The sequence below is a fragment of the Staurois parvus genome, unplaced genomic scaffold (assembly GCF_062004578.1).
Source record: "Staurois parvus isolate SC_StPar_1 unplaced genomic scaffold, SC_StPar_1.0 ptg000258l, whole genome shotgun sequence".
Taxonomy (NCBI): domain Eukaryota; kingdom Metazoa; phylum Chordata; class Amphibia; order Anura; family Ranidae; genus Staurois; species Staurois parvus.
This window is the reverse complement of record NW_028318054.1, coordinates 5,582,481-5,608,121: the sequence shown is the minus strand read 5'-3', so window position 1 is coordinate 5,608,121 and position 25,641 is coordinate 5,582,481. Positions and strand designations below refer to the sequence as shown.

The 25,641-nt window shown below is 43.8% G+C and overlaps 1 protein-coding gene across 1 annotated transcript in view; it reads left to right on the top strand.

Annotated features, from left to right (window-relative positions):
* Positions 1-426: 426 nt before the first annotated feature.
* RSBN1 (round spermatid basic protein 1) overlaps positions 427-25,641 on the top strand; it is a 53,765-nt gene continuing 28,550 nt past the window's right edge. Inside the window, exon 1 of the mRNA XM_089681072.1 lies at positions 427-912. Coding sequence (XP_089537198.1) covers positions 513-912 — 400 coding nt within the window. The 5' untranslated portion in view covers positions 427-512. The remainder of the gene's footprint in view (positions 913-25,641) is intronic.

Sequence of the window (25,641 nt, the reverse complement as noted above, 5' to 3'; positions counted from 1 at the left end):
CCAAAGAAAGAAGAAGGCAGTGACCTCATAGAGAACAACCAATGGCGAGACCTGCACCACCTGCAGGGAAATGTGCATGAAAAGACGTGCAGTCTTTTCCGCTGTGCCTGGCCCATTACTCTGCCAGAGCAGGCAGTCTACGTAGTGTTTACTATCTCGTTCACTACAAGGACTACTATGTCATGCAGCCAGCACTGTATGCCTGCTCCCCCACAGCACACACACAATTATCCGAAAACGAGGGCTCTCCACTGGAATGTAAACAACCGGCCACTCAATGGTTAACATGACGTCAGAGGCTCCGTGCACCCAGGCACGATCTCCATCCTCGGACTACAGCTCTCCTTCCATAACAACTACAACTCCCATGAATAGGCGGGGCACTGCGCATGCGCCCCACCTGAGCTCCGCTGCCAGCGATGACAAGAAGGACTACACCTCCCAGGCGGCTTAGCACTGCGCTCATGCGTCGTAGCACAGGTCGGGCCATTTAAAAGTCGTCGTTAGGGGAAATGGCCGCGCAGCTTGGTACGTTCGCTGAAGAGAGGGACAAAGCCAAAGCAGGTCGTAAGAAGAAGCGGAGGGAAGGCTCACCTTGCTCGGAGAAGAAGAGGAAGAAGAAGAGCGAGCTGGATGGCGGGGACGGGCCGAACGAGAAGGAGGCCAAGAAGAGGAAGCTGGCCAATGAGCCCCACCACAGCTGTCATCATCACCACCACCATCATCACCACAAACACCACCATCACCACCATGGCAAGGAGGAATTACCTGCCCCCGGCCTGACACACAGCGCCATCCCTGTCCCTGCCATCACCCACATGGACAGGCCCCGGGACAAGAGCAAGAAGAAGCACCGCACCAAGAAGAAGGAGAATGGAGGCGGGGAGACCCCCTTAAGGATTGTCAAGAAAGGTCAGAGGGGAGGACTGGGCACGGGAGGAGGGAGGGTGTACCTGTGTGTGTGATAGAGACAGGTAGGGGGTGTGCGAGGGGGTGTGTGTGAGATACAGAGATCAGGGATATATATATATATATATATATATATATATATATATATAAAATTTTACAGGCACTCATGTAGCATCCATGTACACAGATTTAGTGTGTGTATATATATATGTATGTATGTATGTATGTATGTATGTGTATATGTATATATATATATATATATATATATATATATATATACCATATCTGTGTAAATCGATCCTACATAAGTGCCTGTAAAATTTAATTTATATATGTATATAAAAGTATGTTTGTTTGTTTTTTTTCTCACACACACAGTTATCTTGGGTACCAGGTGTGAAGGGGGTGTGTCTATAAATATGGGGTGCTGTATGGGATATAAATATGGGGTGCTGTCTGAATTGGATGTGTATATACAGATGGGGTGCTATGTCTGTGAATGGGGTGTATGCATATCAATTTGGGATGCCGGGGGGGGGGTGTAAGAATGTGGGGGGTGTTTATAAGTTTGGTGCGCTGTGTGAAGTGGGAGTGTGCATGTCAATTTGGGATGGGGGGTGTGTTTATAAATTTGGGGTGCCATGTTGAGGGGGTGTGTGTATATGAATTTGGGATGCAGAGTGCATGATTGTCAATTTGGGATGCCTGGTGTGGGTGAAGGGGAGTGTGTGTGTGTTTATAAATTTGGGGTGCTGTGTGAAGGGGTTGTGTAGATCAATTTGGGGTGCTGTGTGTGTATCAGTGAGGTGCTGTGAGAAGTGTTTAATTATTTATAATATAGGCATGACCAAAAATATTGACACCCCTGCATTTCTGCACCACTTCACCCAGAAAAGTGTTGCAATTACAAATGCTTAGGCTTTCTCATGTTTGCATTGGTATGGCACGAGAAAAAAAAGTCAAATCCTGACATTATTCTAAATCCGACACCTAAGTCAGGTGTATTGCAGGTGTTCCCAGATGTTCGATAAATGCACAAATCGGATACATCTATATATTTGTCTTACCCACCAAAGGATTTGTAGTTCTGTACAGCCAGTCTCGTGATTTACGCACATTGGACAGGTTACCGATTTTAAAGCATAAACGCCAACAATAAACTTCTTGTTTTGCTCCGTTTTATTTGGTCTGTTCACCTTTGGAACATGTTATACTGTATGTTTCACTCATATTTTAAGATGGAAAATGTAACAAGTTCCGGATCCTGTCCCCGCATCTGTTGTCACAGTTCAAATACCACACAACTGCATCATTCATTCAAAGTTCTGTGAATGAATGAACTACAACTACCGTCGGCCTCCACAGTTGACTACATATAGTTCTCAATGAAATAAGAGGGCAGCTGTTGTCATTGCTTTCTTCACTGAAGCTGGCTGCTGGGTAGATCACGTGACCAGACCGGAGCACCTTTAAATTAAGAAAGTATACACATCTTTCCTTTACAGGTTACTTCCATTGGGAGTGGAGAGTAGATTTTTGCTTGGTTAGCTTTTGCCAGGAATTCTACTTTAAAATATAATTCAAGGCAAAACTCTTTATTTTTGGGCAGAGTTGAAAGAGATAAGAACAACTACTAGTTTTTTTTTTTTTTTTTTGCTGTTTGTGCCCCCAACAGGGGGATTCACCCTCTCTACTTGCGCTGTTTACTGTTCTCACTGAAACTAAAAGAAAATCACAAAATTTGCATTGTCCAGAAAAGTAATAAACGGGGACACTAGTTCTGGTGAACTGAAAGCCCTCATGGGGAGGGGGCACATGGCCCAAAAAGTTTGCATTGAGCCAGCCATATATTATTATTATAGAGTGTTTAGCGCCAAAAACGTTGCTCAGTGCTGTACAATATAGTGGGGGACAGTACATGAGACAATACAGTAACAAAACAATACACTAGGGGTTCAAGGGCCCTGCTCTTTCAAGCTTACAATCTAGGAGGGAGGGGCTAGTGGTACAGGAGGAAGTGGCTGTGGGGAATGAAGTGGTGGGAGGAGTGGAGGAGATTGGCTATTAGGTGAGGGTGGGGTAGGCTTCCCTAAAGAGATGGGTTTTCAGGGTGCGCCTAAAGGTGAGGAGGGTTAGGTGACAGTCTGATGGATTGGGGTAGTGAGTTCCAGAGGATGGGGGAAGTGCTAGAGAAGTCCTGCAGTCCGGTGTGGGAGGAGGAGACCAGGAAGCTAGAAAGTAGGAGGTCTTGTGAGGAGCGAAGAGTACGGGTTAGGTGGTATTTCGGTATCCGGTCGGCAAGGTAGTTTGGGGCAATGTTATGAACAGTTTTGTATGTCAATGTTAGTAGTTTGAATTTAATGCGTTGGGCAATTGGAAGCCACTGGAGGGAATGACGGAGGGGGGTGGCGGATATGGAGCGGTTGGTAAGGTGGATGAGTCTGGCCGCAGAATTCAGGATAGACTGAAGCGGAGATAGTCTGTGGTGAGGTAGGCCGGTGAGAAGGGAGTTGCAGTAGTCCAGCACGGGCTGGGGGGAAAACTAGGAGCTCGGTTTTGGAAAGGTTTAATTTGAGGAAGTGGAGTGGCATCCAATCTGATATGTCGTTCAGTAGGTGGGTGATTCAGGCGGAGACTGAAGAGATGAGGGGTAGAGAGGTAGATTTGCGTGTCACCGGCGTAGAGCTGGTAGTTGAAGCCGTGGGAGTGTATCAGTTGGCCAAGGGAGGAGGTGTAGATGGAGAAGAGGAGGGGCCCGAGGACAGAACCTTGGGGGACCCCAACAGAGAGGGGGAGGTGGCAGCGTTATAGGTAACACTGAAGGAGCATTGGGATAGGTAGGAGAGCCAGGAGAGAGCGGAGTCTCTGATGCCAAGAGTATATATAGATATATATATCTATATCTCAAAATTTGGCCAGTTCAATACATGTATGGGCAGGCTCATTGTACCAAAGTCAGTCAACTTGGGTACTACTGGCCTGTCTGATTTTTTTTAATTAATTTATTTATTTTTATACAATTACTGCCAGTGGCTATAGCCAATAGCAGGAATTATTGTGTTCTGCTGTCCGGAAAAGAAAATCAACCCCTTTTGCAGGCCATAGACAGGTCGTTTATCGGCCGAATTTTCGTCCGCATGAAAAATCGTCCGATATTCACACTATTAGTGGGGCCAGCCCATCGGCCGTTTTTCACGGATCTCCTCATTTATTTTTATCGGTCGTGCTGGAAAATCCACGAAAAACAGCTGTTTTTCGTGGACATTGGTGGCAGTATTGGCAACGGGGCCGACCAATTTTTTTTTTTTGGCCAACAAACGGCCCGTGTATGGCCTGCCTAAGTCTGCTCCTTCTGTGATAGATATAGAGATATACAGTGCTCAGCATAAATGAGTACACCCGTTTAGAAAAGTAAGATTTTAATCAGTATCTCAATGAACACAAGAACAATTTTCAAACTTTTGACCAAACTGAGTTTTATAGAACATTTGTTTAGAGCTGATTACTTGAAAGTCAGGTTAATAATATAACTTGGATTACAAAATGTTCACTTTTACTTAAATTCATTGATGCACAAAATGAATGCACCCCACAACAAAAACTACTACATCTAGTATTTTGTTTGACCTCCATGATTTGTAGGGACAGCAGCAAGTCTTCAAGGCATGGAATGAACAAGTTGGCAACAAATTGCAACTATCTTTTTCCATTCTTCAAGAATGACCTCTTTTAGGCTAAGTTAACACTAGCTTTGTTAGAAGGCATTTCAGTGAACTTGTATGGCGATTTTCTTCAACCCTTCTCATCAAAAGACTCTTCTGTCCAGGTGTTAACTTCTGTGGATGACTTTGACATCTCTGTGAAATGGTTGCAGTTCCATCTTTGTTAAACTTTTGTATCACTTTTGCTACAGTATTCTGACTAATAAGTAAATCTTTGCTGATCTTCTTGTAGCCTTCACCTTTCTTGTGTAAATAAATTATTTCTTTCTCAGGCCTTTCTCTTCCATGTGGTGCCATTGCTGACAGCATGAAATGGAAAGGTTGTTTTTTTTAAGTAACGCCCTTTTATAATCCGCTGTCTGCTGGGCACCTGTTTAATGAATAATTAGACTCGCGTGTAGTTGAATTCTTGTTCATTTTGATTTTGTCTAAAATTTAGCTTTGCTGCGAAGACTTTCATTGGGGTGTATTCATTCTTGCAACATGGGCTTGAATAAATTTGTTAGGAAATACTTTTTTGTATCTGTGGGAGTATTTTGTAGTACAGTGTCCCATATAAAATGTTGATTCTAAAAGGGAAAGTTAAAGGTTTTCTGACAAATCTGTTGGGGTCAGGGTGGATAAAAATCAATGATACTTTTAAAAAAATCAAAAAAATCAGATTTTTTTTGAATAAAATGCTTTTTGAGGAAAATATATTACCATCCAAAGGTTATTCCATCATGAAATAAAGATTAGTTTTTTAATTATGTAGAATAAGGCTGTATATGTTTAATTTGTTTGGTAAATAAATTCCATGAATCCATTCACAATGTCATGCTCTTCCAGAGGTTTCTGTAAGATTATTGGGCAGTTTCTCTGCCTACAAGATATTATCACAGATGCTTGGTTTACTTTTGCAGTTCTCAAAACTGAATTTGACTCAGCGGAGATCACATGCCTCTTCTTCACAGCAAAAATGTTATAACATGAACAGAGTTAAGAAAAAGACCTGAATCCTAACTTCTACAAACCTATGAATACAGAATCAACCCCTTCAGTGCTAAGTTTCAAGAAGTTCAGTGAATAGAATAGAAACAATATTTTTCTGATTGTTTGGAGTGGAATAGATCTGCACAAGAAGAAAGTGAAACGAAGTGTGAGGAGGAAGGGGCTGACAGTCTAAGTTTCTTAAAATATATATATTTTGTTTAGCCAAATTAGTTAACAAACATGGATGTTTAAGCAAATAACATATGCTGGAATGTTATTGTTTCAGTTGAATAAATCTATTTAAATTGTTATTAAGGTAATGATTATTTTTCTCCTTCCTAAGTACAACAGAAAAGTTGTCCAAATATGAATGATTGACCTATTAAACTGGGGATAATAAAACTAATATGAAAAGTTATTCTAAAAATCTTCATCTACTTGCATATTAAAGTTATACCAGCAAGAATTAGTCTTTATATAGAAAACTAGGATTTAAATCAAGCCTTACTGACTAGTGATTTAAATCGTGATTTAAATCAGTTTGATTTAAATCAAATCCACCCTGGTTGGGGTGTACTCATTTATGCTGAGCACTGTATATAGATATTTAGGCTGGGTTCACACTTGTGCGGTATATCGCATGTGATTCGTACAGGAACTACACAGCATTCCTGTGCAAATCACATGTGCAATTCGAGCCATACATTTTTGTATGGCTCAAATCGCACTGCATCCGCACCAAAAAGGTGCAGGACCCTTTTTTGGTTCGCACTAGAATTGGATTGCATGGGTATTCACACCTATGTGATACAATTCTCATATCGCACTGCATTTTGCAGACCTCTTTCGGGGTGTTGTTAACTTAACATACACACCCGCAGCAGTTCGCATGAACTGGGTTCGATCGCTGTGTGTGTGTCGCAAAAAATAAAACACCCAGTGGTGATTAAAGACCACCAAAAGAGAGCTTTGTTCGTGTGAAAAATTTATTTTTAAAAAGTAAAGTACAGTGTTGCTTGACTGCGCAATTGTCATTCAATGTGCAACAGCACTGAAAGCTGAAAATTGCCCCGGGCAGGAAGGGGGTGTAAGTGCCCAGTGGGCAAGTGGTAAAGCATTAGCTTACTGTAGTAAGAATGTAGTTGAACATCAGAGGGAAATTTCAGGTGAATTATTGTTTATATTATCCTATAGTTATGCTTTAATGAGCAGAAGTGGAAGCTGAAGCTAGTAGCCTCTTTCACACTGAGAAGAGTTCTTCAATTTATGCAGGGGAACACAGGCATACCCTGCTGAACTATATGGGCAGTCAGGTGTTTGTTTTCATCAGATTACCTCTGATCCAGTCCACTAAAATATAAAAGAATGCTGATGAATTTGGACATCCATCAACCATGGAATGCCTAGTGGCAGGTGGGGGGAGCTGTCAAATGACACATGCTGGTTGGTGGAGAGCGCAACCAGAATCCACACTAGGTACTATTGACTGAGGCCCACTGAGGATATGCTTTGCTCATTTTTCATTTCAAAGGTTTACAACCCCTTTAAGGCATATCGAAGCACCCAAATATTATATATTGCAGCTTACCAATTTTTAGAGGCGGCTGCTCCCATTTGTTTTTACTTTTCAGGCTAAGAACATTTTCAGCAAGTACAGAAAATACCCGTTGATCTTGCTAGAAATGCAGTGTCCTTGTCCTGTGGACTTAAAATTGTGCAAAGAACCTTATCTTTCATTGTGTTAACTACAAGTCCAACCAATTCACCAATTAATGATCATGAGCAAGGACAGACATGTTTGAAGTCCTGCCTGTGTGACAGCCATAGCTCCCCCCACAAATACAATGGAGAAAATAGTGTAGATGTAGTATGTCTGCGGTACTGATTATAGTTATATATATATATATTTTTTTTATATTCTGTCGTTTTTTGGTGTTTGACATGTTTGCTCACGGAGTATGAAACTCTTATGTTACATGTGTCTTTTGGTTTCTGCTTTAACAGGACCACACTTTCTTGATTTGTAAGAATGCCAAATGAAACACCTGCTGTTTGTATTACAGTGCCATTTTATGTATAATGTGTCCAAGGTGATAACAGGGAAGAAAAGGGTCATAATGTGATGAGTGCAGAGCCACCTGGTATAGTCTACGTCCTTGATATTACCCTTGGTTTTCTGTTCCAGCAGTGTTTAAAAAAAGACATATTGCTTTTTTAGCTGAACTTGGATAATTATGAGATATAGACTTTGTTTTTTCCTATTTTATTACTTTTTTTTTTTTTTTTTCTTTATGCTGATTTTAATCAATGACTAATAATTTCTACCATTTGGCTGGATTGCCTTTTTTTTTTTTCTTGTGTGACCATTACAGTCTCAGATACCAACGCTAAGGCCAGAATCTGATGTTTACACTCCAGATCTCACCCTACGCAGAAATTTTTTTTTGCTCTGGGACAACCATCTAAGCGCCAGCAGATCGAAAGAGAGAGTCTCTGGAGCAGGTTAACCCTTTATACACTTGCACAGTAGCTTCCACCATGTTTTTTATTGGTAATCCACTTTTCATTGTCTGTAGTTCTGATTTTTTTTTTTTTTTTTTTTTTTATTAGAGCATCTAGGGATTCGATTTAATGATTTGTAATTATCGTTTCAATGTAGAAAGAGGAAAATGGTACTGAAAAAAATAATACATATCCAGGAATGGCAACAGTAAAATAAATGGGATAAAAAAAACAATTAGCAAGGTTTGCCCAGACTATGGTTCTGTGCAGTGTCCAATTCATTTGTAAAGTAATTCCATGTGATGTATTGGAGTCACTGGCTTTCAGAAGCATGACTCTCGCAGTATCTTTAGTGTTACCAAACCCACAATGGTAAAATCAGTCTGCATATGCAGTAAAGCATGTTTATATAATAAAAAAACAATGTGCGCTATCAACCTAGTGAATAAGCTAATAAAATAGAACTGCTGCAATAACACTTAGAAGGTGATCCCACACTTAAAACATACATAAATAGTGTTGCGCTAACTCCTATAGACATAATAGTCCATAAATAGATTCAAACAAGATCAATCAAAATCTGAAATATAAATATACATATAAAGTGCTTGAATGGTGAAAATCAAATAAGGTGCTTGAATGGTGAAGAATAACTACGATGTGCTCTGAATAAAGTCTATTTGAAAAACACGGTGCTCCACCTTAACTCAATGTTCCTCCACCATAAAAATATATAATATAGCTGGCCGCTCACCTCCTACTATGGACCCATAAGTTAATACAGGTCCACCAAGCATAACTCCAAAACAATGCTCTAGATGGCAGCAGAGAGATGACAGGCACCCCTTCAATGACCATATAAAACGGGACTCTTCTCAGCTTGACTCCACATATAAAAAGAACAGAGGACATCTCCCTTAGTGTAATACTGTTTTAATTTCACATAAAATAATGCCAGTGTCACTCACAGGATAGAAGCAGTAACCGTGATTTCAATTCAAAACTCCCGCCCTGTAAAAAGCTGGCAAGGCGGAGACTAGTGACATCATTGCCAGCTTTTTACAGAGTGGAAGTTTTGAATTGTAAATCTGCTTAGCACAGAGCCAGTCAGCTCTGTCTAGACAGAGGGTCAGGGGTCATGCAGCCTCATCGGACAGTTAGAATAGAATGAAAACTCTTCCTACAAGATTAACCAGTACTCAGCCGGACACTGATAGAAGTCACAAGACTACTATCTACTGCTGATGAGAGAAGGTATTTAGCAGTTTATATTTTCTAAAAATAATCGCATTTCTATGTTCTGTGTACTGTGCGAGGCCAGATATAGTGAACGCAGGGTCCTGGGTTCCGTAAGACTTGATGTCAAATGAGAATTCAGAGCTGCAAATACAGCTGTTATTTCTGGTACTTGGAGAGTGCATTACAGAATCCAATCCACATCAATAAGTCTGAGAGGTCTGCTAAAGGGACAAGAGTTTTTTTTTTTTTTTTTTTTTTTTTAATGATGTACCCTTAAGGCCAACTATATGAAATACATTGATACAGCCAACATATTGCCTATAGGTCCCAGATTGATGGCAGGACGACTGTCTGTTTCTTATCCCAGCAACTCGTGGGATGGGGTTTGCATCAGCTTTCTGCAGACATGAATCTGGTCATCTGATCCATTTTGAGAACCAGAACTGCTGGTGTTGCACAGGTACTGTGGGGATTTATGCAGGACTCTATCTTCAGCATCTACACAAGCTCCTCCAGAAGTGGGAGTTTAGCTCTATGGGAGAGAAGTGTGAAATGATCTTTAGGTCTGCTTTCAAGTGTCTGTAAACAAGTCTAAGCCCTGGTTCATAATAAACGTGGCACAGGAAACATGCAAACTGTGCAGGTTTCCCACACCACATTCAAAATGCAGTCCAGTTGCAGTGTCAATGTTAACTGCACCCAAAATGCAGTTAATGGGTGCAAATCATACTGCACTGATTTGCATGTGAATTAAAATGGAAAGTGTTGCACATTCCTGTGCGATTCATAGTGTGAACTGGGGCTAACAGTGGGTCTGTCTCTTACTGTTCAGGCTGGCTGCAAACTGGCATTACATCTGCTTTAGATGGAAAATATTTGTCTTCTACCGCCTTCTCCCAATCTTGCCACATAGTGACATCATTCAGGTGCATTTTGCTTGGATATGATCCCCCTCTATGCTTCCTGTAGCTTCCTTTGCCACATAGGGAGTAGAATATATTCCTGACCCACATTGCGCAAAAGCTTTCTGGCATTGCAGTCATACCAGAATTTTGTGCTTGGCCTGAATCTGTCATGTTCTCCTGCACTATCCCAACCAGTGTGTCCAATATTACTTTTTTTTTTTTTTTTCTTGGAAAATTTGTACATAATCCATGACAAACGCCTCTTGACCAGCAGTCTTTCCCTCCCCAGGTTTCTCAGATTAGGTCTAAAGCTTGCCATACTCTGCTAAATGAGGTGGATGGGGAAATCCTGACCTTCCCCACCAGCACCACCACTGTCAGAATACATACACTGATCAGTGGTTGCAGCTGATTGGCTTCTTGCCCACAGGTGCATCAAGGGTTGCCGTTTTAGTTTTTGTTTTTTGTTTTTTTTTCCCCCTCCTTTCCACCCACTAGGGAAAGCTTGACAGTTGTCAGATACTTGAGTGTTTACTTGGGTATCTGCATTTTTCCTTTGCCATCTTCCAGGAGAGCCCTTGAGAGACTGCCTCTCCCATCAGGACAGGAAATGTATTGCCTAGAAAATTCAAAAGCAAGCCCTCCAGCACATGCTCAGTTATTTGTGTTTCCTCCTTCCAGGGGTGACATTTTGCCAGAGGAATCGTGTGGGGTTTTTTTTTTTTTTTCTTTGTGCACAGGTAGGCACTGCATTTCCATGTGTGGTTATTTTGGCAGGAGGTGGTAGTTGTTTTAAGCTGACTGGGACCTGTTGGTGTCAGTATCAGCTTGTTTTAAGGCCTCCTTGACATGGAGCTGCTGGATTCCTACAAGAAGAATTGACATCCTTGCTGCTGCAATAGCCGGGCCATGCAATGAGCTGCCAGCCTGCCAGTAGTTTAAATAGAGTGAGTAATACCACCCCCCAAAAAAAAAATCTTCCTGGTACACAAAGTGTTATCTAAATACATTCTTAAGGAATGGGCTTGCCCTGCAAAGACTTTTTTTTTTTTTTTGCCCTTTGAGGACCTGGGCCAGCTTAAATACCTGTACGGATAGGACAGGGGATGTTCTTAAACAAATTTAGAGTTTTGGTTATCTCAATTACAGGCTCCTCTGCAGGAACACCTAGGGATCGATTATTGGAATCTCTTCCTATGCTGTTTTAAGGCAATCAATTTCATTGCAGATGTATAAGCAGACTAGAGCAAAAGGTCTGCAAAAAGTTGTACTCTGGTTGCAGCAGCCAGAAGGTCTCAGTTGTAGCTTTGTAGTATTCCATTCCCAGGAGATAAGTGGTTTACTGTAGTTGGATGCAGTCTTGGACCTCACAGCAGATCGTAAGAAAGCATTTCCAGAGAAGAGGCATTTCTTTTGTGTCTGGAAGAGCCAACTTCAAGTGGTAAGACACTAAACCTAAAAAGCACTGCACAACCTATATGGGGAAAGGCGAGGGGGCATACTCTTTAATCCCCCCAAGTCACCATGTCACAAGCGACTCAGTGGGAGGAAGATTGGAGTCCTTCCACCCACAGTGGAAGAAGAATGAACAATTTATTCTGAGGATTATTAGGAAAGGTTATGCCTTAGAGTCTAAGCCTTCCTCAAGATTTTTCATAATGAAGTTACCCAGGGATCCAAGTAGGGTCAGGGTCTGGCTCTCATTTTAGGATATCTTGTGGATCAGAGAGTTCTAGTACCCATGCCAGAACAGGAAAAGGGTTCTATTCTTGTGTGTTTTTATGGTAAAAAACAGTCAGGCAAATTTCTAAGTCTCAGTCCTTTGAACAAGGTAGTCAAATACAAGAGGTTCCAAATGTACTCCAAGATGGCATTCATCTTCTCCGCAAGAAACATCCAGCAGCAAGATTGCTTTATGACAACCTTGTACTTAAGCATGCCTATCTGCATGTCCCTATCAGTGAAAGCTCCCAAAATTGTCAGGCAGTGGAGAGCAGGGTATTGGTATACCATTTTCAGAGCAATGCATTGCCTTTGAGCTTTTTCTTCAGCTCCAATAATTTTTTTCAATGGTTCTTGCAAAGCCCATGACTTTGCTGAGGCTACTGTGCATTAATTATTCCATACATGGGCAACCACCTTTTTAAAGACTGTAACCCTAATATTTCATATTCCTGATATGTGCTTGTTGTACTATGTGCTTGTTTTAAAAAGTATCATTGTATTGCTTTCATCATGTGACATTCCTGGTGATCCTGCCAGTCTCTTTGCTTTCCTATTTCAAACTGATCATGCTAGGCATGAGAGCACATCCATCCCACTGTGGTTAGTTTTCTGGCTTAACCTTTGGAAGACAGGCAGACTTTTCTCCTAGCTTGTGCCCCACTGCACAGCCATTCACTGGGAATATCTGTGTACTGCTGTACCCTCACCTCTCTCAAAGGCACTTTAGCAGCTGAGAATAGAGGTTATGTGATCACTTGTGAATGTTTTGCTTTTCATATATATTTTACATTGAATGGGTAGTTTTTACAAGGTAAGGATTTACATATATTGTAACAGCTTCTTTAAGTGAACAGCTTCAAAAGGACATTGTGTACACCCAGCAGTGGTTGAATGATCTTGACTGAATAGTAATCTAGAAAAATCAAACTTGTACCCTACTAGGGTAATCTCCTTTTTAGGGTACCCTAATCATTCCCAAGAACAGAAGATCTTCTCCCACAGAAAAAGTCAGAACATCAATATGTGGCTGAGGCAGCGGGCACATTTTCATCAGAGGCTCCCCCAAGGGTTCCTTTTTCAGGTCTGGGATCAGAAGTCTTTACACAAGCATGTACTCCTCCCAGCCTGAGTTAAGAGTTCTGTGGTGATGGAGGAATTGCTCAAATCCCAACAAGGGATTTCTATGCCTTTGAAACTGACCACAGACACAAGCATGTGGGCCTGGGGAGCCCATATGGGATCAGAACTGGCCCAAGGGAGATGGTCCTTGGAGTCCAGAGCCTCATTCAATTAAAGGGAAATAAAAGTGATTGTAAAGGTTCAGTGTTTAATACTAATAAAATAATAATAATAATAATAAACATGTTTACTTGCCTGCTCTGTGCAATCCCTTTCCTCCTTTTCTAGGGTCCAAGGCTGATGTTCTCGGCTTCCCCTCCCCTCCAATTGTCCCTATAGCATGCTGCTTGCTAGGGGGGGTCACTTGTGCACACTTGAAGCAGTCTGTGTGTGTCTGTATACAGTGCCTTGAAAAAGTATTCATGCCACTTGAAATTTTGCACATTTTGTCATGTTACAACCAAAAATGTAAATGTGTTTTATTTGGATTTCATGTGATAGACCAACACAAAGTGACAGATAATTGTGAAGTGGAAGTAAAAAGATAATTGATTTTCAAAATATTTTACAAATATCTGAAAAGTGTGGCATGCATTTGTAGTCAGCCCCCTTTGCTCTGATACCCCTAAGTAAAATCTAGTGGAACCAGTTGCCTTCAGAAGCCACCTAATTAGATTAAATTAAAGAACATTGGTGAACAAACCGTATCATGAAGGTCAAGGAACACACCAGGCAGGTCAAGGATAAAATTGTGGAGTTTAAAGCAAGGTTAGGATATATTTAAAATTTAAAAAAAACCCCAAGCTTTGAACATCTCATGGAGTACTGTTCAAGCCATCATCTGAAAATGGAAAGAGTATGGCACAACTGCAAACCTACCAAGACATGACTATCCACCTAAACTGACCAGCTGGGCAAGGAGAGCACTAATCAGAAGTAGCCAGGAGGCCCTTGGTAACTCTGGAGGAGCTGCAGAGATCCATAGCTCAGGTGGGAGAATCTGGCCACAGGACAACTATTAGTCCACAAATCTGGCCTTTATGGAAGAGAGCCTTTTTTTTTTTTTTTTGAAAGAAAGCCATAAGAAGTCCAAGTTTGTGAGAAGCCATGTGGAGGGCACCGCAAGGCTGTGGAAGAAGGTGCTATGGTCAGATGAGACCAAAATTGAACTGTTTGGCCTAAATGCAAACCGCTATGTGTGGTGGAGAACTAACACTGCACATTACCTTGAACACACAATCTACACTGTTAAACGTGGTGGCTGCATCATGTTGGGGTGCTTTTCTTCAGCAAGTACAAGGAAGCTGGTCAGAGTTGATGGGAAGATGGATGGTACCAAGTACAGGGCAATCTTAGGAGAAAACCTGAGTCAGCAAAAGACTTGAGACTGGGGTGGTGGTTCACCTTTTCAGCAGGACAATGACTGAATACAAATGCATGCCACACTTTTCAGATATTTATTTGTAAAAAAATGTTAAAAACCATTTATCTTCCACCTCACAATTTTGTGCCACTTTGTTGGTATATCTAATACATAAAATACATTAACGTTTTTGGTTGTAACATGACAAAATCTGGAAAATTTAAAGCGGTAGGAATACTTTTTTCAAGGCATTGCAGACACACAAGACATGGCTCCATTTCACTCTTAACCCCCCCCCAATTCTCACAGGATTTGATTGGAGGCAGCATTGCCTCCTGTTGCTGTCTCTGAATCAAAATCGAGGAGTGATTGAGGGAGAGAGCGCGGGAGAACACTCACTAGAGGAGTGGGGGAAAGACACCGCGCGAGAGGAGGAGAGGCATCGAGTGTGCGAGTGAAGGAGAGGGAGGGAGAGAACACGAGAGGAGGAGGGGAAAGATTGAGCATGTGAGTGGAGGAGAGAGGGAGGGGGAGAACACTCACGAGAGGAGGAGGGGAAAAATTGAGCATGCGAGTGGAGGAGAGAGGGAGGGGGAGAACACTCACGAGAGGAGGAGGGGAAAAATTGAGCATGCGAGTGGAGGAGAGGGGGAGAACACTCACGAGAGGAGGAGGGGAAAGACTGAGCATGCGAGTGGAGGAGAGAGGGAGGGGGAGAACACTCACAAGAGGAGGAGGGGAAAGACTGAGCATGCGAGTGGAGGAGAGAGGGAGGGGGAGAACACACACGAGAGGAGGAGGGGAAAGATTGAGCATGCGAGTGGAGGAGAGAGGGAGGGGGAGAACACGCATGAGAGGAGGAGGGGAAAGATTGAGCATGCGAGTGGAGGAGAGAGGGAGGGGGAGAACACGCACGAGAGGAGGAGGGGAAAGATTGAGCATGCGAGTGGAGGAGAGAGGGAGGGGGAGAACACTCACGAGAGGAGGAGGGGAAAGACTGAGCATGCGAGTGGAGGAGAGAGGGAGGGGGAGAACACGCACGAGAGGAGGAGGGGAAAGACTGAGCATGCGAGTGGAGGAGAGAGGGAGGGGGAGAACACGCACGAGAGGAGGAGGGGAAAGATTGAGCATGCGAGTGGAGGAGAGAGGGAGGGGGAGAACACGCACGAGAGGAGGAGGGGAAAGATTGAGCATGCGAGTGGAGGAGAGAGGGAGGGGGAGAACACGCACGAGAGGAGGAGGGGAAAGATTGAGCATGCGAGTGGAGGAGAGAGGGAGGGGGAGAACACGCACGCGAGGAGGAGGGGAAAGATTGAGCATGCGAGTGGAGGAGAGAGGGAGGGGGAGAACACGCACGAGAGGAGGAGGGGAAAGACTGAGCATGCGAGTGGAGGAGAGAGGGAGGGGGAGAACACGCACGAGAGGAGGAGGGGAAAGACTGAGCATGCGAGTGGAGGAGAGAGGGAGGGGGAGAACACGCACGAGAGGAGGAGGGGAAAGATTGAGCATGCGAGTGGAGGAGAGAGGGAGGGGGAGAACACGCACGAGAGGAGGAGGGGAAAGATTGAGCATGCGAGTGGAGGAGAGAGGGAGGGGGAGAACACGCACGCGAGGAGGAGGGGAAAGATTGAGCATGCGAGTGGAGGAGAGAGGGAGGGGGAGAACACGCACGAGAGGAGGAGGGGAAAGATTGAGCATGCGAGTGGAGGAGAGAGGGAGGGGGAGAACACGCACGAGAGGAGGAGGGGAAAGATTGAGCATGCGAGTGGAGGAGAGAGGGAGGGGGAGAACACGCACGAGAGGAGGAGGGGAAAGATTGAGCATGCGAGTGGAGGAGAGAGGGAGGGGGAGAACACGCACGAGAGGAGGAGGGGAAAGATTGAGCATGCGAGTGGAGGAGAGAGGGAGGGGGAGAACACGCACGCGAGGAGGAGGGGAAAGATTGAGCATGCGAGTGGAGGAGAGAGGGAGGGGGAGAACACGCACGAGAGGAGGAGGGGAAAGATTGAGCATGCGAGTGGAGGAGAGAGGGAGGGGGAGAACACGCACGAGAGAAGGAGGGGAAAGATTGAGCATGCGAGTGGAGGAGAGAGGGAGGGGGAGAACACGCACGCGAGGAGGAGGGGAAAGATTGAGCATGCGAGTGGAGGAGAGAGGGAGGGGGAGAACACGCACGAGAGGAGGAGGGGAAAGACTGAGCATGCGAGTGGAGGAGAGAGGGAGGGGGAGAACACGCACGAGAGGAGGAGGGGAAAGATTGAGCATGCGAGTGGAGGAGAGAGGGAGGGGGAGAACACGCACGAGAGGAGGAGGGGAAAGATTGAGCATGCGAGTGGAGGAGAGAGGGAGGGGGAGAACACGCACGAGAGGAGGAGGGGAAAGATTGAGCATGCGAGTGGAGGAGAGAGGGAGGGGGAGATAGAGTGAGAGAAGGGGGGGGGGGGGCGGGAAGAGAGTGAAGGGAGAGAGATCGAGAGCGCGTGGAGGAGGAGGGAGAGAGAGTGTTTGTGAGAGGAGGAGGAGGAACAGATTTTATTGCTGCTGTATAATTTTGTAGTTATGATAATATGTTTGGTATATGCATTTTTTAGAAATAGCACTGCACAAATTTATATATTTGTCTACATTAGAGGGTTGACAGGCTGCTAAGATTATGCTTGATTTCTAAGGGCTCATTCACACGGGACGTATGAATCTGTACCTGTTAGGCCATGTTTACCTGCACGAGGATGCACAGCTCTTCCATGCATCCAATGCAGGCAGCCCCATTGCTGCCAGTTGGGGAGTACAGGCTGCATCCCGGTATGAAGGAAGCTTACATGAAAGGAATAGGCAAAGATCTACACGTTTTTAGGAAAAGATATATTTTGTCTTAACTTTTCACGAGGGATATTTTAACATTACCAATACTTACTGGTGCATAAAGACTTGGTTTTTTAACTGTTTAGTCTGGGAACAGGTTCGCTTTGAAGCGGCACTACGCTGCATCTGAGCACCACAAACAAAAAAGGCTATTTATACATGCTTTATTTTGCTGAGAAATCACCTTAAAAATGCCTTAAAAATAATCTTGAGTAAGGTTAGATAATTCATGTAGCATTTATTTTTTGAATCCATGTGCCCTTAGCTCAGCCATGCAAGCAGGAGGGTGTGCTTATCTGAGAACCCCCTCCTGAAGACTCCTGATATGTATGGCATTGTTTGCATAGGCCTGGAAACCAGTAACTGCAGTAACTGCAAAAATGTGGGGAAAAAAGTATCTTATGTTCATTGATGGACACAGCTGCTGCTTCTTTATCCATAACCAAACAGGGTTTTATAGCCCCACCAACAGGAGTAGGACACTAGGCAAAAAAAAAACAAAAACTCTGCACCTCCTATGGGCAGTCCTCTTGGGCATAAATTCCCCTCTGGTATAGGCCTCCAGTCATTTTCTGCCTAATGTCTTCAGGAGTTATGGACAGGTTTTTGCTGAGACCTATGGTTTCATTCCTTTTTTTTTTTTTTCTTTTCCCTGGAATTTTTTCTTCCTGTGGAGATCTTCTATCAACAGTTGTGCTGGATAATCTAGGACCAGTAGTTCGCCTAGTCTGACCAGCAAGTGTGCGCAGGCAGCTAGCTCCGCACTTGGTTGGCCATGACAGCCTCAATCCTGGACCAAGGTGGCCAGCGAGCTAAACATCTTGCGCGGACACCTACAATGGGGAAAATAATTTGATTCCCTGCAGATTTTGTAAGTTTGCCCAAGGGTCCATGATTTTTATCATAGGTGTTTTATAAATGATAGAGACAGAATATCAACCACAAATCCAGAAAAAACGCATGATACAAATGTTATAAATTGAGTTGCAACTCAGAGTTTCAGCTTCCTCTATAAATTTTCTATAGGATTAAGGTCTGGAGACTGGCTAGGCCACTCCATGACCTTACAGGATAAGTTCACCTTTGGGAACATGCTACATGTTCCACCCGTTTTTAGGGTGGAACATGTTTCCATAGCCGCAGCTGCCACCTGCTGCCCCTCCTCTCTGTAATATCTGTCAAATTTGAAGACAATGCGGCCGTGTGGTTCTCTACCCATGGAGCTACAGTCAGGTCCATAAATATTGGGACATCGACACAATTCTAACATTTTTGGCTCTATACACCACCACAATGGATTTGAAATGAAACGAACAAGATGTGCTTTAACTGCAGACTGTCAGCTTTAATTTGAGGGTATTTACATCCAAATCAGGTGAACGGTGTAGGAATTACAACAGTTTGCTTATGTGTCTCCCACTTGTTAAGGGACCAAAAGTAATGGGACAGAATAATAATCATAAATCAAACTTTCACATTTTAATACTTGCTTGCAAATCCTTTGCAGTCAATCACAGCCTGAAGTCTGGAACGCATAGACATCACCAGACGCTGGGTTTCATCCCTGGTGATGCTCTGCCAGGCCTCTACTGCAACTGTCTTCAGTTCCTGCTTGTTCCTGGGGCATTTTCCATTCAGTTTTGTCTTCAGCAAGTGAAATGCATGCTCAATCGGATTCAGGTCAGGTGATTGACTTGGCCATTGCATAACATTCCACTTCTTTCCCTTTAAAAAACTCTTTGGTTGCTTTTGCAGTATGCTTTGGGTCATTGTCCATCTGCACTGTGAAGCGGCGTCCAATGAGTTCTGAAGCATTTGGCTGAATATGAGCAGATAATATTGCCCGAAACACTTCAGAATTCATCCTGCTGCTTTTGTCAGCAGTCACATCATCAATAAATACAAGAGAACCAGTTCCATTGGCAGCCATACATGCCCATGCCATGACACTACCACCACCATGCTTCACTGATTAGGTGGTATGCTTAGGATCATGAGCAGTTCCTTTCCTTCTCCATACTCTTCTCTTCCCATCACTCTGGTACAAGTTGATCTTGGTCCCATCTGTCCATAGAATGTTGTTCCAGAACTGTGAAGGCTTTTTTTAGATGTCGTTTGGCAAACTCTAATCTGGCCTTCCTGTTTTTGAGGCTCCCCAATGGTTTACATCTTGTGGTGAACCCTCTGTATTCACTCTGGTGAAGTCTTCTCTTGATTGTTGACTTTGACACACATACACCTACCTCCTGGAGAGTGTTCTTGATCTGGCCAACTGTTGTGAAGGGTGTTTTCTTCACCAGGGAACGAATTCTTCGGTCATCCACCACAGTTGTTTTCCGTGGTCTTCCGGGTCTTTTGGTGTTGCTGAGCTCACCGGTGCGTTCCTTCTTTTTAAGAATGTTCCAAACAGTTGTTTTGGCCACCCCTAATGTTTTTGCTATCTCTCTGATGGGTTTGTTTTGTTTTTTCAGCCTAGTGATGGCTTGCTTCACTGATAGTGACAGCTCTTTGGAGCTCATCTTGAGAGTTGACAGCAACAGATTCCAAATGCAAATAGCACACTTGAAATGAACTCTGGACCTTTTATCTGCTCATTGTAATTGGGATAATGAGGGAATAACACACACCTGGCCATGGAACAGCTGAGAAGCCAATTGTCCCATTACTTTTAGTCTCTTAACAAGTAGGAGGCACATATGCAAACTGTTGTAATTCCTACACCGTTCACCTAATTTGGATGTAAATAACCTAAAATTAAAGCTGACAGTCTGCAGTTAAAGCACATCTTGTTCGTTTCATTTCAAATCCATTGTGGTGGTGTATAGAGCCAAAAATGTTAGAATTGTGTTGATGTCCCAATATTTATGGACCTGACTGTATATTGTTTATTCACAGACTTCCATGTATGAATGAACTGCAATTTCCAACAGCCTTAGCAGCTGTCGGCTTGTAGTTTTCAATGAACTACCACAGCGCAGTGGAGCACCGTGGTAGTTCATTGAAGCTTCCTGTCAGGATATCTGCTTGCTCGTACATCCCTTGCAGCAAGCAGATATTCTGACAGGTCTGCAGGAGACCTGCATGGCATCTGCGATCTACTGATTGCTTGTGCAATGTTTTCCAGGCTTCTTTGGACAAAAATAATAAATGCACATTTTTTTATTTTTTTTTTTTGTTACCTTGCAAAAAATGTGCATTTATTTTTGTCTAAAATGTGAACTTACCCTTTTTAATGTGCTGCTTCTTGAGCCACTCCTTTGTTGCCTTGGCGGTATGTTTTGGGTCACTGTCATGCTGGAAGACCCATCCACGACTCATCTTTAGTGTTATGGCTGAGGGAAGAAGGTTCTCATCCACAATTTTACAATACATGGCCCCGTCCATTGGCCCCTCAATGCGGCAAAGTCGGCCTGTACATTTGGCAGAGAAATGGGCCCAAAGCATAATGTTTCCACCTCCGTGCTTGACTGTAGGGATGGTGTTCTTAGGATCATAGTCAGCATTTATCTTCCTCCAAAATTGAGCTCTTTGACATTAACTCGACACACCATATTTGGTCTCATCCAACCATAGCACTTCCTCCTAGTCCTTCTCTGAATCATTTTAGGTGTTCATTGGAAAACTTCAGATGGGCCTGTACATGTGCCTTCTTGAGGAGGGGGACATTGCGGGTTCTGCATTTCAATCCATGACAGCGTATTGTTACCAAAGGTTTGTTTGGTTGTTTGTTTGGACTGTGGTCCTAACTGCCTTGAGATCATTCACAAGCTCCTCCTGTGTATTTCTGGGCTGATCCCTCACTTTTCTCATGATTATTCTTTACCCCACAAGGCGAAATCTTGTAAATCTTCTAAACCAAGGGTGATTGATGGGGATTTTTTTTTTTTATTTCTTCCATTTGCAAATAATCTCCCCAGCAGTTGTCCCCCAGGGTGGATTTGATTTAAATTTACTAGTGAAAAGGCTCAATTTAAATCATAATTTTTAAAGAGCAACTGTCATCTCTGTCCCGCAGCGGCTCCTCCTCTGACCCGCTGTTGACTCATTGACAGTCCCATTCACTTTAATGGGACGGTTGTTTATGCAGCAGTGACACAACAAGGTGAGGGACGTGGCGGCAGGTATTTGGATGTCTGCTAACAGTCGCTACCATGATTTATCTAAAGTGACAGGTTCTCTTTAAATGTAAGGAATCTAACTCATTCTTGCTGGTAGTTAGAATCTTTAATATTTGCAAACCAAATGAAGGTTTCCTTTTTCCTGTTAGTAAAACAGCGATATCAGAACCGATTTTAGGTTAATAGGGTAACCACACATAGCTAGAGAACTCAAAATCTTTTATTTTATGTGGTTTTTTTTTTCTCATGGTTACTGTGAAATTGTGTGAATGCAGTGCATGTTATCTCAGCTTGCAGAGCTTGGATTCATTGAATGAGTTTACCAAAAATTTAAATATTGCAGAATATACAGCCTCATGCTACATAACGAAGCTCCATTTCATGCTGAATAAACTAAATTATTAATGTATCTTAAATAGGAAACTATATTTTGATGGTTTTTTACTCCAAAAGCATTTTATTAAAATTTGATAAAAACAAATCCGATTTCAATAAAAAAAACTTTTTTTTTTTTTTTTTAAATCGTCGATTTGTATCCACCATGGTTTGTCTCCTTCTCACCAAGTTTCTTGCTGATGGTCTTGTAGCCCATTCCTGCCTTGTACAGGTATACAAGCTTGTCCCTGATGTCCTTTTGACAGCTCTTTGGTCTTGCCCATAGTGGTAAGTTTGAATGGAAGAAAGATTTCGTGGACAGGTGTCTTTTATACACATAACAAGTTGTTTGTTAGCACCTTTTTTAAATTGACAGGACTATGTAGGGTACGATATATTTACTTTACTCACTGAACTGCAACTCAGTTAATATTATTGTATCACGTGTAGGTTTTTTTTTTTTTGTTTTGATTTTTGGTTGATTATTATGTCTCTATCATTTAAAATACACCTATGATAATTATAGACCCTTCATTTCTATGTAAATCGACAAAATTACAAAATCTGCAGGGGATTAAACAATTATTTTCCCCACTCTATGACCAGGCGCCTAAAGTCTGTGTCAGTGTTACCCCTGGCTGACAGCCCCCCCACTTTGGTGGAGAGGAGGATCTGTCACAGGAGTGTTGAGCACACGCTCCATGGATCGGTAAACAGATGCTCCCTCCCCGGATGCACGAGGGGAGCGAGTACCCCCTGTGGTGGTCGTTCCCTACAGGGTTCTGCCCCCCTCCCCCATTAATCATTGGGGTTTGTAGCAAGGTGGGTACTCTGCTAACCTTGTTTGCTTGTGTCACGGTGGGTTTAGCTAGGGATACTGGGCTGTTTTAGCATTGTTGTACTGTGCTGCAGTGGATCTGCAGCCCAGGTGCACTCTGTCCCCTGGCCTGTTTAGCTGCGGGTGACTGTGCTCCCGTGAGAGGCCTAATTTATGAACCTTCATTACGGTGCCTCTACCCCCTTTTACAAGTGTTTTGTTAGCAGCCTCCCTTGTGGGGCCTTTTCTGGCTGCCGCCTTTACAGGGTTTCTAACAGCGTGCCCTTTTGGGGGGACCTCGTATGGTGGCTGCCTTTGCAGGTCCCAGTCAGCAGCCTCCCTTGCGGAGTCTTGGACTGTGGTCGGGATCTCATCCGGTGGTCTCCCTGGCAGGGCCTCATCTGGCGGCTTTCCCTGGGGAGCTCCTTCCTGTGGCCTCCTTTTTCTGGGCCTCGCCTGGCGGCCTACTTTTGCAGGGCCTCAGTGGGCGCTGGATGGCTGAGCCGGCAGCCACATGGGGCGAGTCTCTCTCCAGGCTCACGGACATGCGTGTGTTTTTTTTTTTTTTGTGTGCAAGCTGGCCTGCACCTTGTTTACCAGGTGGCTTGTCTGAGTTGCTAGTTCGTGGCTCCTCAGATTCTGAAGTCAGGGACCAGGTGTCTGTCGGGCCCATAACGGCAGTTCATCCTTTCTGCTAGGCTACATCCTGCCCTTCCAGGCCCCCGTGGCTGGGGTCAAGCGCTCCTGAATGCACAAGTCCACATGTTGCGGATAAGGTCCACCTTAGCATGCAGGTTTGCCCTGCCTGTTTGTAGGGTGGAGGTTGTCCTTGCTGGTTTGGGGGCCTGTGGTCTGTGAACTGCTGCTGGCCAGCTACAAAATAGTTTTTTTTTAAATTTGTTTTTTATTCTTGTCTATTGGTGCAGGATCTGCCTCATTGGGGGTTTTGTGTCTTGATCCTTCGAGGAGTGTTTGTTCCGTTGGTCGAGTCAAAGCGGTTCAGGGGTTTTTACTCCAGTCTGTTCACAGTTCCCAAGATGGACGGGATTCACCCGATCCTGAACCTTAAGGACCTGATTGCCTTGGTACAGGTTCACAAGTCCCATATTGGGGTCCATTCACTCGGTGGTGACCTCCCTTTACCAGGGTGAATTTCTAGGTCTGTAGACATAAAGGACCCCTTCCTGTACATTCCCATCTGTTTCTGCCGTATGTATTACGGGGTCAAAAACTGGCAAGGAGATTCTCAGCTGTCAGACGCTAGATCAAGGTGAGTGATCTCTATACCCCGGAGGTGTTCTATCAGCCCTGCCTTTGATGGGGGATGCCAGATGTGGATCTTCTGTTGTCCCGGTTCAACCAGTAGGTTCCGTGGCAAGACTGTTGGATCCTCTGCTGGCGCCGGGGGATCAGTGCAATCTCATTTTTATATCTTTCCACTCCTCCGCTTGATTCTTCATTTACTATGTAGGATAGAGGCCTGTCATCCTGGTGGGCCTGGACTGGCCTCACCATCTATGGTACGCACATTTTTATCCAGGGGTCATCATGTAGTGCCCCGTGCGCTGCATGTTGCTGCCGTGAGACTTACATTTGGTGTTGTCGGCTCTTCGGTAGCCTCCTTCAGTAGCATTTCAGAATATTCCCTTTCTTCCACTCTCACGGAAGGTTGCCTTACTAGTTGCTATCAGTTCGGCTCATTGGGTGTCAGGAGTGGCAGCTTTGTCCTCCTAAGCCGCCTTATTTGCTTCTGTGCAAGGATACGGTGGCATTTTGGCCATCCCCTTCTTCTTTTTTTTCTCTGAAGGTGGTTTTGGCTTTCCACTTGAATGAGGACAATACCTATTCCTCTATTTGTCCGTGACTGTCGTACCCACCCGCTCTACACTCCTGGCTTGGTTCCCATGATAGTGTGTACTCCTCTGATGGCCGCCTTCTGTAGAGTCCAATTTTTCTATTGTGGGCCTGGCTGGTTTGAGGACTGGCATGGAGGCTGCCTCTGCCACTTTTTTCCATTTTATTTGGCTGACGCTTGTGCAGGTGCATGCCATTAAGGGCCAGGATACTCCCTTCCGTGTGATGGCGTCCTCCACCAGGGCAGTTAGTGCCTCCCGGGCATTCTGACATCTGGCGTCTGTCTCAAGTTTGCCTGGGCTTCTATGCTCCTTGTTTCTGACATTTTTATACAGTTGATCTGTTGGGCATCCTCAGATGCTAGTTTTGACCGCTAAATTTTTGCAGGTGGCTGTTTACTCTTGGGTGCTCATTTGAGGTGGTCCAGACTGTTGACAGGTTGCCCTGGGAATTTTCTCTATTTGTTGGTTTACCCATCCCTCATTGTGGCAGTGCTTTGGGCCGTTCCGCTACTTCTGGTCAATGTGTAAAGTCTGACGTCACGTCCCTTCGGATGTTACACATTGACCGGAAGTAGCGGAGAGGCCATCTTTACTAAGGTGATATCAATACATGCATTCTTGGAAGCTGCTTGGAGATCCTGTCATGTGGGAATACTTGCAATTTTATTTCTATACTGATGTAAGCATATTTTATTAAAGCCTCGACTTATTTAATCTGAATACTACGCTATATAGTCCTTTCTTTCCTTCTGAGCGGTAATCTATGGACGACCTTGAGAAGTGTTTCCTTATATCATGCTTGAGAACATTGGATAGTCGACCATACTTTTTGGATAACTATATTGAAGTAAAAAAGAATTGAGAGGATTCACTGACACTAAGAGGGTTTTATTATTCATTTTGGACTTTCAAGGGTGAAAGTGTGACTTTTTGAATGTCAGTCTTTTAGGGTTATTGTTTTTGTATATTTTATTTAGTTTATGCGGACACCGGTTTTGGATTTTGAATTTCTGATCACTGTCACCTGTAATACATTGCACACAAAACCACAGTGTTCACAGAATCAGGCCTGATCTCTGTTAGCACTTGCCGGTTCAAGCAGTCCCTGACAGCCAGGTGCTCTTTTTCCCGTGAGTCGCACTAGGTACCTGTAAATT